General features: G+C 38.9%; 1 protein-coding gene across 3 annotated transcripts; it reads right to left on the bottom strand.

Annotated features, from left to right (window-relative positions):
- Positions 1-951: 951 nt before the first annotated feature.
- Positions 952-18,063, bottom strand: ankrd10b (ankyrin repeat domain 10b). Of its 3 annotated transcripts, XM_086090967.1 has the most exons (6): positions 17,704-18,060; positions 16,515-16,667; positions 13,883-13,974; positions 5,177-5,442; positions 3,269-3,370; positions 952-1,392 (listed from the first exon to the last, which is right to left on the bottom strand). In XM_086090967.1, exons 1-6 carry the CDS (start codon positions 17,899-17,901, stop codon positions 1,211-1,213), a joined length of 993 nt encoding a protein of 330 aa, XP_085947093.1. In that variant the 5' UTR covers positions 17,902-18,060; the 3' UTR covers positions 952-1,210. The 3 variants fall into 3 exon arrangements, with proteins under 3 accessions (XP_085947093.1, XP_085947094.1, XP_085947092.1); XM_086090968.1 differs by lacking the exon at positions 952-1,392 and having other exon boundaries at positions 1,768-3,370; positions 5,177-5,490; positions 17,704-18,063; XM_086090966.1 differs by lacking the exon at positions 952-1,392 and having other exon boundaries at positions 1,768-3,370; positions 17,704-18,059.
- Between the last annotated feature and the right edge of the window lie 305 nt (positions 18,064-18,368).

The following is an 18,368-nucleotide window of genomic DNA, read 5'->3' as shown; positions in this document are numbered from 1 at the left end:
AAATGGCAGATACCATGTGAATGAATTGAGGGGGGTGGAGAAATACTAAACACATAACCGTCATAAGTATCTCCGCACTAAACCTACATGCAGTAAATATCGCAACTTTCCTGTTATCCGTCACATCTTCGTGGGTTTCCACAACTCAAACTAAAGACATCAACAATTCAGTTTATTTGACGAAACGATTCTTCACTCCCCTATTTCAGCAAAGTGGTAGCGTGCGACGGGGCGCGGCCACAATGACGTACTCTTTGTGCCGCGCTGTGGTGGTGAAGGTCGGGCCTGAACTTGACAGGTGACCGGGCTTCGAGCACCGACGCTGCGGGGGCCAAACACGTGAGCCCGGGTGTGCCAGCCCCTTCCGCTCTATTTAAAGACGCAGTCTGGGCAGGCTTTCATGAACCGAGCTGCGTACAAATTACTTATTAGCGGAACAAAAGAAAATAGACTATCCACTGGAGAAGTGAAACAGAATACAAGTAGTGTACCCTCTATAGCTACCCGCCTGTCCCAAACATGACCCATTCCGAGAATGCAAAGAAAATTAGCTAAAGGACATTAGCACGAAGATAAATTAAACTTGTTTTGCAAGACGCTTTAAGTTATATGTGACATAAATTTTACCACATAACAGAAAGTGGAGAAAAAATCTAACAAGGAATATTAACAGAAAAGCTGCAATTTTCCTACAATATGCTAAAAGTAATTATTGAAATACATCTTTAGAAGGTGGGCGGAGAGAAGTTGTAATATTTGCAAGAAATAAGTTGTAATATAACAACTTCCATTAATAAAAATGTTGCAATTTGATTAGTTAATAAATGTCAGATTTTTCCTCATAGCTTTTACAATTGATTATTGCTTTTGTCTTATAATACTGTGTGACTGTTAAATGATGAACTATTTCTTTTTTGGCCTCTAATACTCTTTCACACAAAACAAACTGAATCATTTTAGACATTGGCAATGCTTTAATAAAGTTGCTTACTTTAGAAGACGTAAGGTTACAAACAACAATTACGTTAACAACCGAAACTAGGAATCACTTCTTTCAAACGTCACATACAAGAAGAAAAACTGCCACACTGGGCCTGCCCTTCACAACAGGAAATTATATAATTAACTAGCAGCCCACCACTCAATGGCTTTTAAGGCAAATTAAAAAAAAAAAGAAATGTTAGGCTAACAGCTTGTTGTTCATCTGACTTTAGGCTCCATGGTAGAGGAGCATGGTGCTGAAGAATGTGTGGTCATACAACTGCTCCGCTTTAACAGACTTCTGGTGCTCCACTTGGCTGATTTCGGGCGACCCCCTGTAGACTGCAGCAGAATCGCACTCGCAGGGAAGCTGCGGTTGACAGTGACCAAGTGAGGAAATGCCCACTGACACTGGGAGGGAGAAGACAAATAGTCAAAAGCATGTGCAAATAAATCATTGGCGAATGGTAACCTGTTCAAAATATCTCGGTCATTGAAGTCCTCTACAAACGTTGAAATGTTTCACCAGGCATGTGGAAGTGTGATCAATAAATTGTGAAAGATGCTGACATTATCGCAAGTCACAAGGCCAAACCGGCTTCTAAATAGGCCACAACCTGATTTATGCATGCTGGATGACACACTGAACTACTTTCCAAGGTGCCACTACGACGGAAGGTTCACATTTTTTGAAATATAATCTTCTACTGGTGCGCTCCAAGTCAGAACAAGATGTTAACAACTTCTACCATCAATTCACGACTGAAATAAAGAAAAGAAAAGCAGTTTATAAAATTGTTAAACATTTAATGATTTGACATCATTAATTACAAAGCTAACATTTGCTCAAAAGTGACACACTCACAGATCACCTGTAACTTTCATATACTAAAACACACACAAAATCCCATACTAATTTAAATGCAATAAGGAAAGAAAGCACATATCAGCTCAAGTAATAAGGCTTTTTTTTTTTCATCCCCCTTAGCAAACCATACAAACTTTCTTAGCCAGCTAACTAACATATTATACAATTACCTGCTTTAAACTTTTTCCTTTTTTAAATGAACATTGCAGAACATGTAATATGGTAACAGTAAACATTCATCATACTTGAGCAGCAATTCTAAAAAAGAAAAGAAAAGTAAATGGAGTACACTGGTACCTTCAAAGTCGAATGTCATAAATGCTTAGATATTTGGGAGTTTGACGAACATTATCAGGAAAATTAAGTCCGACCAGCGTCAAGTAATAAATCGTAGTCGACTTTTGAAGTAACTGTACTAAGTCTTAATTTGTTCCATCAACAAATTGTAAAAGCCAGTAGAAAAACTGCCCTTTGATTGATTTATACTCCTAGGAACTACATTCATGTTGGAATTTGCTTTGGCAGTTTTAAATGATTTAACAGACTATTAACTAAGGGCAGTTAATACCTCGATGTTGTCATGTTTTCATTAAAGGCAAATCTACAAGGAATGTTCTACAGCAGATCCGGCAAAAAAAAAAGAGGAAGGACGGAGTCACGATGCTAAATTAAACCATATAACCCCAATTTAAAATGTATTGTGTCACAAGGCTAATAATAAAACTCAAGTTTCCCTTAAAAGTTGTAAATTAATGTACATTTCTCAACATGTTTAGCTTTAGCCACAACAAACAAGCATACAACAGTAAAACTGATAGTTGACTATGGTGTGCAGCAATAGTCATTTCAATTGTTATAAAGACGACAAAACAAGACCAGTACTCTTTTTGCACTGTTCAACCAATTAGACGGGAAACTACAAATCATTTTGTTTTCTGTAAATGTCCTATAAAAATTTGCAAAATAAGTATATTATTACAATAAACCTATTAAATTGCCAGTATGACTGGACTAATGCTTTAAGTATAATTTTGATTGGAATCAAGTACATAAGAGAGTAGAAAAGCTTACGCACACTGCTACACACCTTTCTAATATTTGACTTTATCCATGTAAGACGCAAACAATTACCATAAACCATAGTTTAACAAGAGCAAAATATATACAAAACAAAAGCTATTCGATTGTGCCACCACACGCAAAAACAGACACGCATACGCTCACTGTCCCTCTACAAATAAGCATACGAGTTGGTGCAGCGACATGGAGTCTGCATGGATGCCACATTGAAGACCTCCAGCTCTTTAGCTGTGGGGCCGGGAATGGCCCGTCCCCCCTGGTCGTCCCACTGATCCATGGGCCCCGGCCCGTTGGCTGGCGCCACCCCATTCAGCCCCAATGCAAAGGGTCCTGGCCCACCTGAGCTCACAGTTGACGCCAACTCCATGCTTTCCATTGGGGTCTCTCCAGCACCAACCAGTGGCCCGTTGCCGTTCTGCAGTTCAAACGGCATGCCCAGAACTTGAAAAAAAAAGAAGAAGAAAAAAAGACCAATAAAGGAATTAAGTTGTTTCTTTACAGTCTAATTAATTCAGTGAGCATAATTCAATACAGTTAAGTTAAGCTTCTGTAGCTACACGAGGGATCAAATAAATTATATGAACACGCAATATAATTTCTGCCACTGGACTTTCGTGTGTCTCATTAAATTTGGTCTACCTTGTGTTCTAAGGACTGGCTATTCAACTATTTCCGTAATCTATGAATGGCAAATTCATCATTTTGTTCAGTAATATCAGATTTCTATGCCAACCCGTAAAGGCCGTCACTAGCTGAACCTGAAACAATAGTACCCTCTGCTGGTTGCTGTCGAGTAGAAACTCTTGTTCTTCAATGTGCTGTACTGCTTGAAGACCAAAAAACATTTTTTTTTTTTAAGTGTTAAATATTAGCCTGATCAAGTAACTCAAAATCAATCGATGAATCCAGTGTATCCCATTGACTGGTGACTGTATATTAAATAAAGTTGAACAAGTACTAATGGCTGCATTTGATTTTGTCTGATTTCCTTCTATCAGTATCTATTTTCAAGGGCCCAAAATTCTGCCTTTACTTTTATTAAACAATCCACACGTGCAAACATCTAAAATGCACACAAGCAACTACATAAGTGTTGACTGAGATCAGTAATAACGCGCAAGAAAGCGATACCAAAATTACAAGGAAAAACAAAAAGTTGACACAGTTTAGTTGGTTTGGACATGTTGACTTATCCACTAGTAGCTCAGAATTACTCCACTGGTCACTGACTCGAACTGTTTATTTTCATAAAATTTGAAAATATTGGTATTTAAAAAAAAAAAACTTCAACTCTTAACTTTGCTTATTTTAAAAGCATATTTTTATTCAACAATTTTTAAGATTCTTTTTTTTTTAAATCTTATTCAATACACATAAAATCTGAAACTAGTAAATAGCTCCCTATTGTTTTCTACAGTAAATAAACTTAGTTAATTTAAAATTTAAATAGTTCATTGATGTTAACAGTTTTAAATTGATCTATCGGCTCTATATCATTCTTTAAAAAGGTCAAGGCCACTATTTTTCAAAATGCTCAATATCATTTGCCCAATAATGTTCTTCTGTTCTAGTTTTCATTTAGCTTGTAGTTCTTTATTCACTCTGTGTGTGATGTTTTGGTAAACTTCTAGTTGTATTACATCATTGACCAGTTTATTTTCATTAAAGTAGAAGTCAACCATAAACATTTCTTGACATAATATGTTATATGTGACCTCACTAGTCTAAACACGACATTCTGATTAATATTACATTTTTAGAATAAATGAAGCAAAAACCAGACGTTTTTTATCCATCTCAGTGGGCGGCCATTTTGCCACTTACTGTCGACTGAAGATGACATTATAGTTGCTCAGGGCTCAGGCAACAACCATTTTCTGAAGCTGCGCCTGCGCTGTGATTGGTTGTTACCTGAGCCCTGAGCAACATTGATGTCATGTTCAGTTGACATCAAGTGGCAAAATGGCTGCCCCCTGAGGTGGACAAAAACGGGTGGATTTTGCTGCTTGACTCATATTCCACTAACGCAATATTAACCAGAATACCATTATTTAGACTAGTGGGGCTGCAAATAACCTATTATTCTCCCCAAAAACATATTTGGGTTGAGTTCCCCCTTAAGTCAGGCGCACATTGGCTGTGTATATGTAATTTGTCCATTAACACTTGCCAAGATGATAAGGAATACAAGCCCCTCCTCTTTACAGAGCCACAATCCATTTTTAAATTGTGGCACAAATGACTTACCGTTTGGTCTCGCCTTCTTCACTGGGTTGATTTCCTGGTCATCGAATGACCTCTTTCTGTTGGGTATGCCCTTGAAGAAGCTGCGGCTGTGGATAGTGGGGTGAGTGTGGCCCCCATTCTGGCTGCTGCTATTAAGAAAGGCCCCGTTATGGAACTGAGCCATGTTTTGTTGGAAGTTCTGGGCATTGGAGAGAAGCTCGGCGCACTCCTGAAAGCCCTGCGCGTGGGCCAGATCAGCGGCGGTCAGCCCACTGGCATTCCTCACACTGCACAACGGGAAATGTTGAGTGTCAGCGGGACTTACGGCATGTTTTCTTGAAACACAAATAAATAAATAAAAACAGGACACACATACACCCGCTCTCTCACACTCACATACATACGAACAGACAGACTTATGAAGCAAACACTCACAGACATGTACAACAATGAAATAAATTGCCTTTGTCATCATCATGACAGATGATGATGGATCCCTTTTGGATCATTTGCATCATCTTTTGATTGAATTGAATGGTTCCAAATTATTCAGAAGAAAAAAATAGGTCTGCTGGCCAAGAGACGGGATTAAAACAATGGAAGTGATGCATTGTCATTTTTACGTGTGCCTGAAAGGATCCACAACAGGTGAGCAGACGGTCATGTGTCATATGATCAAGAAAAGACTGTGTGCAAAGTTCTTGAAATGCAAGAAAAGCTAACTTGGGAAAGGACAAGATCTCCTTCAAATCCAAAGGTGTGCAAGTTTTCAAGTATGGATCGCACCAGAAAAGAGAGTATGTGAAGTTTTACGTCTGTAAGGTAGATGGTAGAAGAACATACCTAAGATTATGATATTTGTTAAAAATGACAATGATGTGTCCAAAGCCGACAAGGTAGGATTTCAGAATTGCTCCATGATAAGTCCAAGATCCTGAGGATGAGGAGAGTAAAAAAGACTTTGCAGGGTAAGTCAGATGAAAGTAACTGCAAAATTAAAGTATCTTCGACAACAAGTCAACGTAGACGTTCAAGGTGAAAGTCTTGGTCTTGGCTGAAGATTGGCCAGAAAAACATAAGCATGCGTGTCCGTGCTTGTGCGTGCGTTGTTCACACTTGTGTTAATCGCGCCTCTTTGCAGCAGACTTTTAGAATATGAGAAATGATCGAGCAAACAGTGCTGGGACTGGCTCTTCGTCTTTTGTGGAATCGATGTTACTTGACAGTAAAACCTTTACCTATCAACTATCATTATTCCAAAACTATCCAAAGCCAATGGAATATAGTTGTTACAGACAAAGATTTTTTCCCTTAATTGACGGGGGGTGGGGGGGGGGGATAAAGCTGAGAGATGGATCTCTTCTAGATTAATGAATGGAACTCTCCATTTACAAAACAATACTGCACTTGTTTGTGTCACTGTCATCACAAAGTATAATGTGTTCTCAGCGCAAACAGAAAGGTCTTTGTTAACTAAATGGTGCTTCTGGAAAAGAGCCAGGATGCAGCTCTACGTGAGAGGCACCATTTCATGTAGGAATGATATCATCCCACAGAAGTTCTAAAAGGCCTTTGATTTCACTTGTGTTCAAGCATGTTTTAAATCAAACTGTATAGTTTTACTGTAAGCAAGTGGCATCGGCTTCCACAAAGTGACGACTTCTAGCCATTTCAATCAACTCGTGTCAAAAAAAAAACCTTTAGAGAAATAGTGCACATTAAGGATCTTAACACTGTCAAAACATACAAAATAAATAATAAAAATCACACAATAACTTGTTGCACATCACCCGCCCCCATTCAAATTAATGCTTCCAACACGATAATCAAATCAGATCATTTGTATTACCGGTATGTTTTGCGGTCATGTAAATGTACTAGTCTCACGCCAAGGAATACAACTATGTATTATTAACCACGTATTGGTGGTTTAAAGCCCCCAGATAACCACAGTCAGGAATAAATCCTCATTTGACCCTTTAAAAGGGGTGAAAGTGTAGCGATTCGACTATGTGTGTTGTGACGTCAGCTTGTAGCCTCAACTCATTTCCAACTAAGGCCTTCAGCGCTAATCCAGCAGCGCGATTTTAAACACCGTGCTCCAGCGCTCCCTATAAGGAGTAGTGCTGTTCTGTTGATTTATCAATCGGATTCATAGCTCCAAACAAAAAGAAAACATTTTCTGTCAGAAATTGACTGAAGACACTAATTACCAGTGGTTATAAATTCATCAATAATCCAGAGAAAATGTGAAAAGTTTACTTACTTGGATCGGAGTGGTAAAATACATGTATTATTGATTGGCAAGAGTACAAATGAGTATGCTATGGCAAAGCAAACATATGATTTCTTAGCAAAGGGCTTCTTGATTGTTGTGTTATCTATCATTAATTCATGTGTAGTGTCTGTCAATTGTATCACAATGCATGATGTCTTTTTGGAAGGTGCAAAATAAAGTGAAACTTGACTAGAATCTAATTGGAATGTTTGAATGCAATCAAAATATATGCATGGGTTCTCTTGGTGCTTCACAAGACAAATTTCTATCAAAACGAAATTTTAATTTGTACACCCCAAAGAAAAAAAAAAGCCAAGTATTCCTTTGGTGAGACATGACATCTTCAACGTGCTCCGATCCAATTGTTTGGTTTATGTTATAAAAAGGAAGCGTTAATTCTTTTTAAATGCCTGGTATGCTTTGCTTTTCAATCCTATGTACTGTATGTCTTCGCTAACTAATCGTCTAACCTCCCAGAGGCAGCCTATAATCATGCTAGTGCTTTGACATGGGACTCACGTGATTAAACCTGTCCATATAAAGGGCTCCTAGTGGTTAGTTGACAAAAATAAAGTTTGAATAAAAATAAGCTAAAAATAAAGACAAAAGCTAGATATAAGAACAATCATGGGTAATAAGCAAAGCATGCAGGTCTAAAAGTTTCAGTTGTGATTCATTGACATCAAAACCTAGCATTAAAACCAATCACCGCAAGAAATACCTCAACAGTTTGCCAGTGTGTAGATAGGAAGCGATAGTGAGAACACTCAATGCCACAACAGTGCGGCTATCCCAGGGAACGGGGCAGACTCAGCAGTGTCTATTCTCCCCCTTTCTAGGATTACTTGAAAAAACCAAGTCATTTCCAACTCAATGGCTGCAAAACAATTAAGATGTACGATTCTGTTTTAGCAGGTGAGCAAACGTTTTGTCTTTTTCTTGTCACTTATTGTCACTTTCATAAAGGAAAAGGTGACAAAGGATTACAGGATATTGTATCAGGTTAAAAGTGTGACATAACAAAATTAAGACATTTCTTGGCATGACGTTAAAATATTTGACAACAGTGATATAACAGTGAATAAATAAATAACCATTGCACAGGATGATGGTTACCATTACACAGTTAATAGGTGAGTACATGATGCTTAGCAACGCTAACGCTAACAACCCCTAATCGCTCAGCTGTTCTAATATTCAGTGTCTGCACTCTTCCCTCACAGCATCCTGCCTCCTGCTAGCTGTCTAACGGGCTGCTTTTCCACTTCCCAAGGCTCATGACAAATTTAACTAAAAATGATAAGAATGTTAAGTCTCTTTGGGGTCAAGGGTCATCAGTATTATTAAGTTATAAAGTTAGCCAACAAACTAGAAATGTCATGCATGTAGAATTTTTGGACATGACTATGTTAGAGAACATTACATTTTAAGAATAATTAGTGTTGTTCCGATACAGATATCGGCAGAGGCCCAGATGCTGAATAAAAACAATGGTATTGGCATCGGCAAGTACTAACAAGTAACATGCCGATACTATTATTTCCAACGCTAATATAGGACTTTGGATGCAGCATCTTGTGTTTTACTTGTGCACAACATTCACTGATGTGACGTGTTCACTGCATGCCAAGCCAGGATATCCTATTGGTCCTTGAATGCTCTGAACCAATGGGAGGGCAGCTTTTTCATGTTGAAAAAAACAACAACCTAGGTATCTGAATCGGCCGATACTGCAAAACTGGGTATCGGAATCAAGAGTGGGGGGAATGGTATCGGAACAACACTAAGAATAAGTTAAGGTTTAGATTCCACCATCATTTTTCCATCGTTTTTTATATTAGTAATTTACTGTCTGTTCTATCCTGAAATCAAACAGCCGATTTAATGCGAGCAGTTCTGCCAGGTACGACGAGAAATGAGTCGTCCACTCGTCTTAACATTCCTGTCCTGATTCTGAGGCATCAAATAGAAGCATTTGGATGTTGAATCACAAGAAGAGGAGCAGAAGACAGGCCTGAAAGTCAAGACCTTAAAATCTGCATCCAACCAAGTCAATGCAAATGTAAGACTTTCTTGTCTTCAATGAAGGCATTTTGTGCAGGATGAGGATCTCCTTTGGAATCACAGTCATATTCTTCTGGTCGGGTGTGGTGATTAAGTAGCAGATGTTGAATTGTTTCATGCTTCCACTAAAAATTGCGTGGGGTTTTCCATTTTGGTTTACCAAGAAGATGGAATAGCAGGATAGACAGTAACACTTGATTAGATGTAAGGAGTCAGGACTGACATTCATCTCAAGAAGTAGAGTTGTTGAAACTCCATCTGGGCACTGTATTTTGAATGAAATTCATAAAAGGTAAAGGCTTAGAATGGTGTGAGAATGTTTATATTGTGTTCATGATATTCAATATTCATTAGCAGGGTTAGCATGTCTATTTTTAATTGGATCTGGATGTGCTGTCATATTTTGACTGACAGTGCAATTGTTTGCTGTTGCAAAACACTGTCATACGAAGTACAGTTAATGATTTGCAAATACCAGATTGGTTAATTCAGTGTCTGGGCTGTTTTATAAAGACTTACCATACTTTTATGTTATGTGGGTTTCGGTGGATGTTTAAGACGTTTGATGTACATATCTAAACGTGCAACTATTAAGTCTGAAATTAAAACTTTAATTGGTTTGTCATGAGCCTCATTCCCACCTGACTTGCTTACCTTAGACTCCCTCTTAAATGTGCCTCCAAAATTTCCCTGCTACTTAAAATAATAAACTTTATAGCAGGGACAATCTAATCTATAAGGGGGAAAAAAATAACATTTTCAGCACTTATACATTTACTCATCAGGTAATAACCAAATGCACATCACAAGCACTGATCAATTTTGGTGAAGTCAAACCAACCAGGGGGTTCATGTGCCATGAAAAGTCACATTTCAATGCAGAGTTAAATGCTGAATTAATTAAAGATCAGAATTAAATGTTGTTGTTTTTTTTAAGTTACCATTCTGGATAGCATACATTTAAGTTGTTTTATCAAAACAAATTGTCTTCTTCTTAAATTATGGCTCATCACCTATAAATTAAATTTTGGTTTGTCAGTTCCAATATGGAAGATTCCAAATATTTTTGCTCTGACTCGTTGTTTTAAAGCATTTTTTTTTTTTATTATTATCAATAAATAAAACAATGTAGTAGTGAGGGGAGTGACATCTTAAAGCTCCCTGGAAGCTCTGGATCTCACAACAATGTCAAATGGCATTAGAATAATTAGCCACGCAGCCCAATGCAAAGTATGAAACTGCAAGTCAAATATAAGCTAAGGAGGGAAATAAACTGGAAATAGGCAGTAAGATATGCTATTTGGGGTTAGAAACTGAATAAAATATTCAAAGCAAATAATGCAGAATTACACTGCAGAAGACGGGGTTAGGTAGGAGTTTTAAAATCACCTTAAGATCTCTTAAAAAAATCACCTTAAAATGAACGTTCCTTATGGTGGTGTTTTTAATAATTATTTTATTTCTCCACTTTATATGGTCTTTGAGCCAGGAATAAACAACTTATTATAAATAAAATGGACTCATTATTGTCTGAATAGTTAGACGTACGAAAAAGCCAAACTGGTCATTTATGATTTTTTTTATTCTGGATTATTAAAGATTATACACTTCTTGAGATAACAGTAAATTGCTAGTTCATGGCATTTACTTTACACATGTGGACAAACTAAATAAAAAGTTAAGAATGAATAAAGTAATAAATCAAAGATTTAATGAAAATCAACCAATAAATATCAAACATTGCTTTTGAACTGTGGTTCAACAGAATTATTTTAAAAAACAAACGCATGAAACAGGCCTGGACAAAAATGATGCCACCCCAAGAAAAGATTGTAAATAATTTGACCATAGGAAAATGGTCAACAAAAGGTGTGTCCTTTAATTAGCTTCCCAGGCGTCCACAAACTTGTAATCAGTCAGTTAAAAAGATGTTTGGTGGCGTGGTGCGCACTGCATGGACCAGAAGAAGCAAAGGTGAGTGTTGTCTCGGGAGATTAGAAAGAAGAAAATGAACATGTTAAAAGTAAAGGCTATACTGTAAGACCTTCTCCAAACAGCATGATGTTCGTGTTACTGCAATTGCAACACAAGTCTGAAATGTAAAATCCACGAGACTGCAGCCGAGCCTCAAGCACTTGGGACGCATGTTGAAAATGGCTGGCAAATTAAAGAGGCGAATAATAGAAATGTTCACATAAAAGGGCCCAGGACAACTTTCCAGGTGAACTCCAAGTCAAGCCAAACCCGTGTCAGCTCGTACTATCCATTGTTGTTTGAGCCGAATTGGACTTCATGAGAGACAACCAAGGATGACAAGACTGTTGAAAATAAATGATTGAATGTCCTTTGGCCAAACGAGACCACTGTGAAAGGTGGAGGAGCCTCTGTTAGGTTCTTGGGCTGCTTTGGTACATCTGACAGAGGGTGCCTGGAATCTGTGCAGGGTGCAGTGAAATCTCAAAGACTATCCAGGTATTCGAAAGAGAGAGATGTGCTGCCTCTATTGTCAGAAAGCTTGGTCTCAGTCACAGGGCATGCAAAAGGATAATAACTCAAAACACAAAGCTCAGAATACCCAAGAAAAGCAAAGAGCAAAACACTGGACTATTTAGAAGTGGCCATCTGTGAGCCCTGATTTAAATCCTGCTGAACATCTGTGGAAGGAGCTGAAACATGCAATTTGGTGAAAACACCCTTCAAACCTGAGACAACTGGAGCACTTTGCTCATGAAGAGTGGGCCAAAATCCCTGCAAAGAGGTGCAGAGGTCTCATTGAAAGCAAAAAAAAAAAAAGTTTGAATGAAGAAGATGAAGATACTCTTTTCTTTTCTTTTTTTTAAGGTTGTGGAACAAAATAATAGGTTTGATCTTTTTTTGTCCGTGCCTGTTTCAGAGTTTGTTTTTTAATAATTCTGTTGAACCACTTAATATTAACTACATTTTATTTATTATTATTGTACTATTTAATTATATAATTATTTGTGTGACCACTGTGATCCCTTCATTTTTAACGCATTGCTAGCTATTTTTGAGTTTATGCAGTTCCATACAATGCAATGCAACTTTGCTTGTTATAAAAAAAAAACTTTATAGTGAAGTGCAATGTGCATTTGGTCATATAATAAAAACTGTATGTAAGACATGAACCAAAACAAACGTTAAATAAAAACACAATCTAGATATAACAAATATCATGCAACATAATCTACTATATTAAGAACAGTTTGTCAACATTTTCATCAAGTTGTCCTTGTGTTCCAAGTGACCAAAAAAGGTTGTACTTGAGCTCAAAGCAGTTAGGATAAGTTAAGGATCAACTTTTATTATTAGCTATCTTAGATCATAAAAGGGTCAATTGAGTGAAAACAAAAACAATCATCAATTTGTAATCTTGGTAGACACACACAAGGGGCAATTTGATGAGAATTGTCACAATGATAATCAACAATTTCAAAGATGAACAAAATGAATCACCTTTTCAAGGGCACGCCACCAAACTGAAGCTTTCACGGTCATAATAAGAAATAGCATCAACGCAGCATGGGCAACTTTTGTCGGAAAACTACGGCTTTAAATTCGCATGACGGACGAGAGCTGCTGAATGCTCGGCGGTAGCATGTTTGGACACAATGTTGCGCATTACATTAGCAGTTTATTATGCCCATATGTTTAAAGAGTTGTGTGACAATTTCCTTTTAACATGCAGTTGCAGTGGTAAATTTAAATCATTGCATGCAGAGTGCACGGAGCAGGGCTCAGCAACTTGCAATTCCATCGCGGCTGAAATTACATTTTCATTAGGCAAACCCTGCTTTTCCTACTAAGAGTGTCGTATCTCATTCAGGGCCAGCCCACTTAAAGTCGGTCTTTGATGTCTGGCCGTCATTGGCAGTGAATGTGTTAATATGAGAGGAGATTTAACAAAATCTAAAGCTCACGGTTTGGTTTTATTGCGGTACTTATGTCACGGTACGATAATTATTGTGATATTGTGGGAAAGCTCACAAAGACATCTCCAAATATACGCGCTTCTGCACCCATCCGTCCAATTGTTTACATTCGCAAACCTCCAAAACGGTATTACTGCTGCGGCAATAATCACGCTATGTTCACATTTACAAAATTGTCCAGTCGTCAACTGTCTTTTTTCTTCTTTTTTTTGGAGACGGTCCACTTCAGTCGCATTCGGCTACTTCGCTCTGGGCTCTTACAATTAAGTTTTAGTCAACATTTGCATTTTTCAAAAAGCTTACCCTGTAAACGTCGTCGCTGTTCTAATTCAGCTTTCGGTGGCGAGCCCTTGTAAAGGCATCATGTCCACAGTTGGGGAGGAAGAAATGGGGTGGGGAAAGAGATGAGCTCACAACATTGACCACAGGACTTACTCAGCTTTTGCTCCCTGCACCAGGAGAGCGTTGATGCACTCCAGACTGCCCGCACGTGCAGCCTTGTGGATGGGCGTCTCGCCCACATAGTCCTGACAGATAAAAGACGAGCTCATGGTTAAACACATGTTTGGACGAGATAGAACAAGAGCGAGCGCCTCGACATTTCTGGTTTCAGTGCCAAATATCTTGGCTGTATAAAGTTGACTTTCTGACATTTTTTTAACACGTCATTCTCTCAACCCATGTTTTTCAACAACTACTGAAAGCAAACATCCTGTTTTTCAACAACTATTACCATTCGCAAGCAGAAGCGTGGTCAAGACAATAGACAATCAGCTTCCTTTTGGTAATGAATGTATGGATGACATGCACGTGAGGATTTGAATCAATGCACTATTACTTTTTCCATGTGTGAGTGATGAACAGGGTGGAAGTCTGCAGGCAACGCGTGAACTTTTCACCCAGACTTCAACACTGCCCTTCAGTAGCCAATTATTATTAAGAATGCAGTTGAGAGTGAGCAAGAGAGAAACACAAACACACCGAATGACTCATGAGCAAATACCAGGCGGTGCTAGCTGACGGCAGTCTAGTACAACTGTTGAGCAGACAGGAAATGACACAGATCCTCCGCTTTAAGCTGGCTAGTTAGCCCGCAAACGCCTAGAACAACCAGTTAATAGAAATAAAAAGTCTGCACGCTCTGTGTCATGACATCAGCAAGCGTGTTATGTCATTGTGACCTACTAATCTAAATTATTCATAAGTAGTGCAGCAGAGCATAAAACATAATCCCACCATGTAAATGCATTCACAAAAAGATATCAACGATTCAGGGGAAAACATGCAAAACAACGTGACTCCATTTTGAGAGAAGCGTAAAGAGAAAGGAGACTGGGGAGGCAACAGTAGTCTGCAGGGCTCGTCGTCATATTAAGTGATTGTCCTCTGATGGGATCGGCCTGCGCTCAACCCGTCACAACAATGCTCATTTCACTTATTGCTGAGCCAAGCTGAGCTCAATTCACATGATGATTTGTTAATAAAAGTAAGAGCAAAATGTGAATGTTCCCCCCCCTCCCGCTTAAATTAATTTTGAGATGGTGACTTTAAACGGTGATTAATATGTTTGAGTGTTGCCTTAAGCAATCGCAGCAAATAATTACACATAGAACCACAAATTGCACCGCTGACGTGTTTTTCTTTATTGCAAAACTAGGTATGTGTTGATTACAGGTTTGATGATTTACAGTGCTTTTAAAAAGTCAGTTTCAATAACAACTAATAGTGGCTGTCACAAGTAATGAGCTCCAATTGGCTGCGTGCAGAGTTGAGTAAAAAAAAGTCGCCACTTTGAAGTTAATTACCCCCCAATTAACTTTTCTCTCCCTCCCCCCCCCCCTTTTTCTCAGTGAGCAGAGAGGGGAAGGGAGGAGTGAGTTATGCACGGAGGAGGAAGTTAGCATGGCGAAAGAAACCCTGCAAAGACAGATGCTTTTTTGCTCTTGATTTGAATGTTAATGTACTTTGGCCTTTAAAAAGATGGTGCCAGCAGGGTTGTAATTAGCCATAAGGACAACATGAGTAGCCTTGGGTTTACTCTAAAAATAGCTCGCCAATGATGGGACACTGTGACTTACTAAGAATAACTAACACAGAAGAACAATCCATCGATTATAAGAGCTGCTTATCCTCATAATGCTCAAATTTATATTTATTTAAACTTAACACAGTACACATTTCTTCTGTACGAAATACTGTGTTTTGTTTAAAAAGCCGTTTTGGAAAATGAATGACTGTATGAATGAAATTGACTGTGTTCAACTGGATTGTTTTTTTGTTGTTGCTGTGTTTCTTTACCAAGGGTCATTTCAGAGCTGCAATTGTATCCCATGAAACAGTAATGGTTATGTCAGAAGTCAATTATCAGACCATGCCTAACAACACCATACCGGTAGTTTGGACTGAGTCAACAGCGCTGATGATTATCGCAGCCGAAGCATCACACTCCAGTTTAGCACAGGATGCGTTTTCAGTTGAATACATTGTTAAACTACTATAGTATAATTGCCAAAGTCATTTTAACTTACTATCACAATATCAAAAAATGTTCTTACTAATTTTTTTTGTCTTCATGCGTAGATGTGCAAGTTATCGAGATCATGGTAACACCTAAACTTTAAATCTAGGCAACTGGTCTCTTATTATTAAGTTTGTAAAACAAAAACAAAAAACTTAGACAAGTATGCTATTACGGAAACAAATGTTTGAAATGATCCGGTTGCGTGGCACAAGAAGGCATCATCAGTTACCACTATACTAACTTTTTTCATTTAAATGTTTTCTGTTTCCGGCCTCGAATTATTTTTTTATTATCAAATGCAATTATAAGTTCAGTACTGCCTTAGCAAGGTTAGTGATAGACTACAATGCATTCCAACTAATGTACATATTCAGGTTACATCACCACTGTAGGAACATAGCTGTCATAAAAGTGTTTATCTAATGCAGAAACAGTAGCAGGTTCCTTGTGACTCGCATGTTTTTTGAACTTCCTAATGAAGTTGGCTGATCTTTACTTTCCATGATCTCTCCAGTGTCTGGTGCGCATACTCATCTGATCTCGCACCTGTCTATTAATGTCTGCGCCGGCTTGAAGGAGCCATAACAAGCATTGGGGATGGCCTCCAAATGCTGAAATGTGAGTTGGCGTCTGGGCAAACTTGGAGGTCATAATGTTGACGCCACACCCCACTTGTACCAGACGCATCACACACTCCAACTGGGAAGACACAAAAGGTTCATTGGCATTATTATTCATTTAATTAATTAATTACACTAGCAGATGATAGAAAAAGATGGTTGGAACACTTCATCTGGAGGTTATTTGCATAGTAGGTTCAGTTGGCACGTCTTCAATTTCCTTGCAAAAAAGGATTGCCCTGGAAAATGTGTCATCACTCCATGCTTACAAGCCAGATAGATCACCACACTGGCCTGAGTGTTGGTGACGACTCTGGAAACCTGTATTTATGCTTCAAGGCATACCCCAACTACAAATGGTATCCCTTTTTTGGGATACAAAACAACAGTTGTTTATATATATTAAAGAGGTGTCTCCCTGCCATTGACGGTGGAATCATCTTGAGTTGTGAATATTCTGTCCGGTTGTAACAATGGTTGTGGAAGCACCTGAACGCGAAGTGGATGTTTGTTAGTCATTTGTTTGAGGCAGAATTATTTAATGAATCTTTTCCAGGACCTGATGGACCAGATGAATGATATCATTCACAGGCAGGATTAACACGCCCTTCCCATAACCACACTTGAACACACTAGGTTTATTTTAAAAACCGAACGCTAAACGTTATCACAAAACAGACATTATTTCACTAGTGACATAGTCAAAGTTGTACTAATGTCGAGCCGGTTATTGACATTGGAGCAGTATAACTGAGGCTTAAGAGTTACTTTAGTTAAGCTCAATCGTATGTAGGTCTCGCTCCAATTAATGTCACCAGTGATAACCAGAGTCTACAAATCTATCATGTCCTCATTCATGATCATTAAGACTAGTTGTGAAAAATAAAGTGCATTCGTGTGTAACAAACTGTCACCACGCTCGATTCGCTCTATTGTCTGCTTCCAGTTTACTATGGCGGCTTATAGTCCTCATGAGCTAACAGACGAGGAGGCTAACAGCAGGAAATGGCCGAGACGGCTTGGCGCGCTCTGGAAATACGTCGCGCGCGCTAGCTCCGAAAACAAACGCAACAACATGTAAATGAAGGTGCACCTCCTCCAAATTGTCTAGCTACCTTTCCGAAATGAGCTGCCCAGTGTATGGGCGTCCAGCCGTAGAAGGTGTCCTCCACGGTGAGGTCAGCCGGGTTCGCGGTTGTCTGAAGCAAGGAGCACAAGGCGCCGACATCTCCATCTCTGCACGCCCGGTGGAGAGGGAAGCGGCTGTTTAACACCTCCTCGCTCGAGAATCCAGACTCGCACCCAACCGACATTATGACTGGAAAACGGTTAACTGTACAAACGACTGACGAAGGGAGGGGGAAAAAATGATGTGAGTGTGTGAGCAGGTCCCACGCCGCCCCGGTTGTCTGGTGTCTTTCTGCCTGACAACACAAAAGCACACCGCTGGAGTGAAACTTGAGTGACGCTGAGCGAGATGTGAAACGTGGAGTGGGTTTTCCACACCACTCGGAATGGCGTTGACTGAACCCGGGAAACGATGGACTGGAGTTTTAAAATATCCCGGATTGAACTTCTCGAGCATTTCTTCTTCTGGTAGTAATGTATGGTAGCTAGTAAAACTTAGTTGTTGACCACAGCGCTACTCTTTGGATGGAAGTGCACGCCAAACGAGTTCAAGAGAAGGCCAAATCAAAACTTTTATGGTCCATGTGCTACCACTAGTCTAAACATTGTATTGCGTTTGTGGAATAATAAACAGAAAAATCCACCTGTTTTT

The sequence above is a fragment of the Leptonotus elevatus genome, chromosome 12, assembly GCF_054856555.1.
Source record: "Leptonotus elevatus isolate MCC_2025b chromosome 12, RoL_Lele_1.0, whole genome shotgun sequence".
NCBI classification, from domain to species: domain Eukaryota; kingdom Metazoa; phylum Chordata; class Actinopteri; order Syngnathiformes; family Syngnathidae; genus Leptonotus; species Leptonotus elevatus.
Note: the sequence above shows the minus strand (reverse complement) of the source record. Positions and strands in the feature narration are given on the sequence as shown.

Bases quoted from the DNA above. Each gene is read 5' to 3' on its own strand.
- ankrd10b (XM_086090968.1), bottom strand. From the start codon at position 17,901: ATGTCGGTTGGGTGCGAGTCTGGATTCTCGAGCGAGGAGGTGTTAAAC. The intron at 13,975-16,514 runs GTGCGAGATCAG...TTTATCTGTCAG, and splicing joins GCGCAGACATTAATAGACAG to GACTATGTGGGCGAGACGCC. The intron at 3,371-5,176 runs GTAAGTCATTTG...TTTTTTTTCAAG, and splicing joins GAAGAAGGCGAGACCAAACG to TTCTGGGCATGCCGTTTGAA.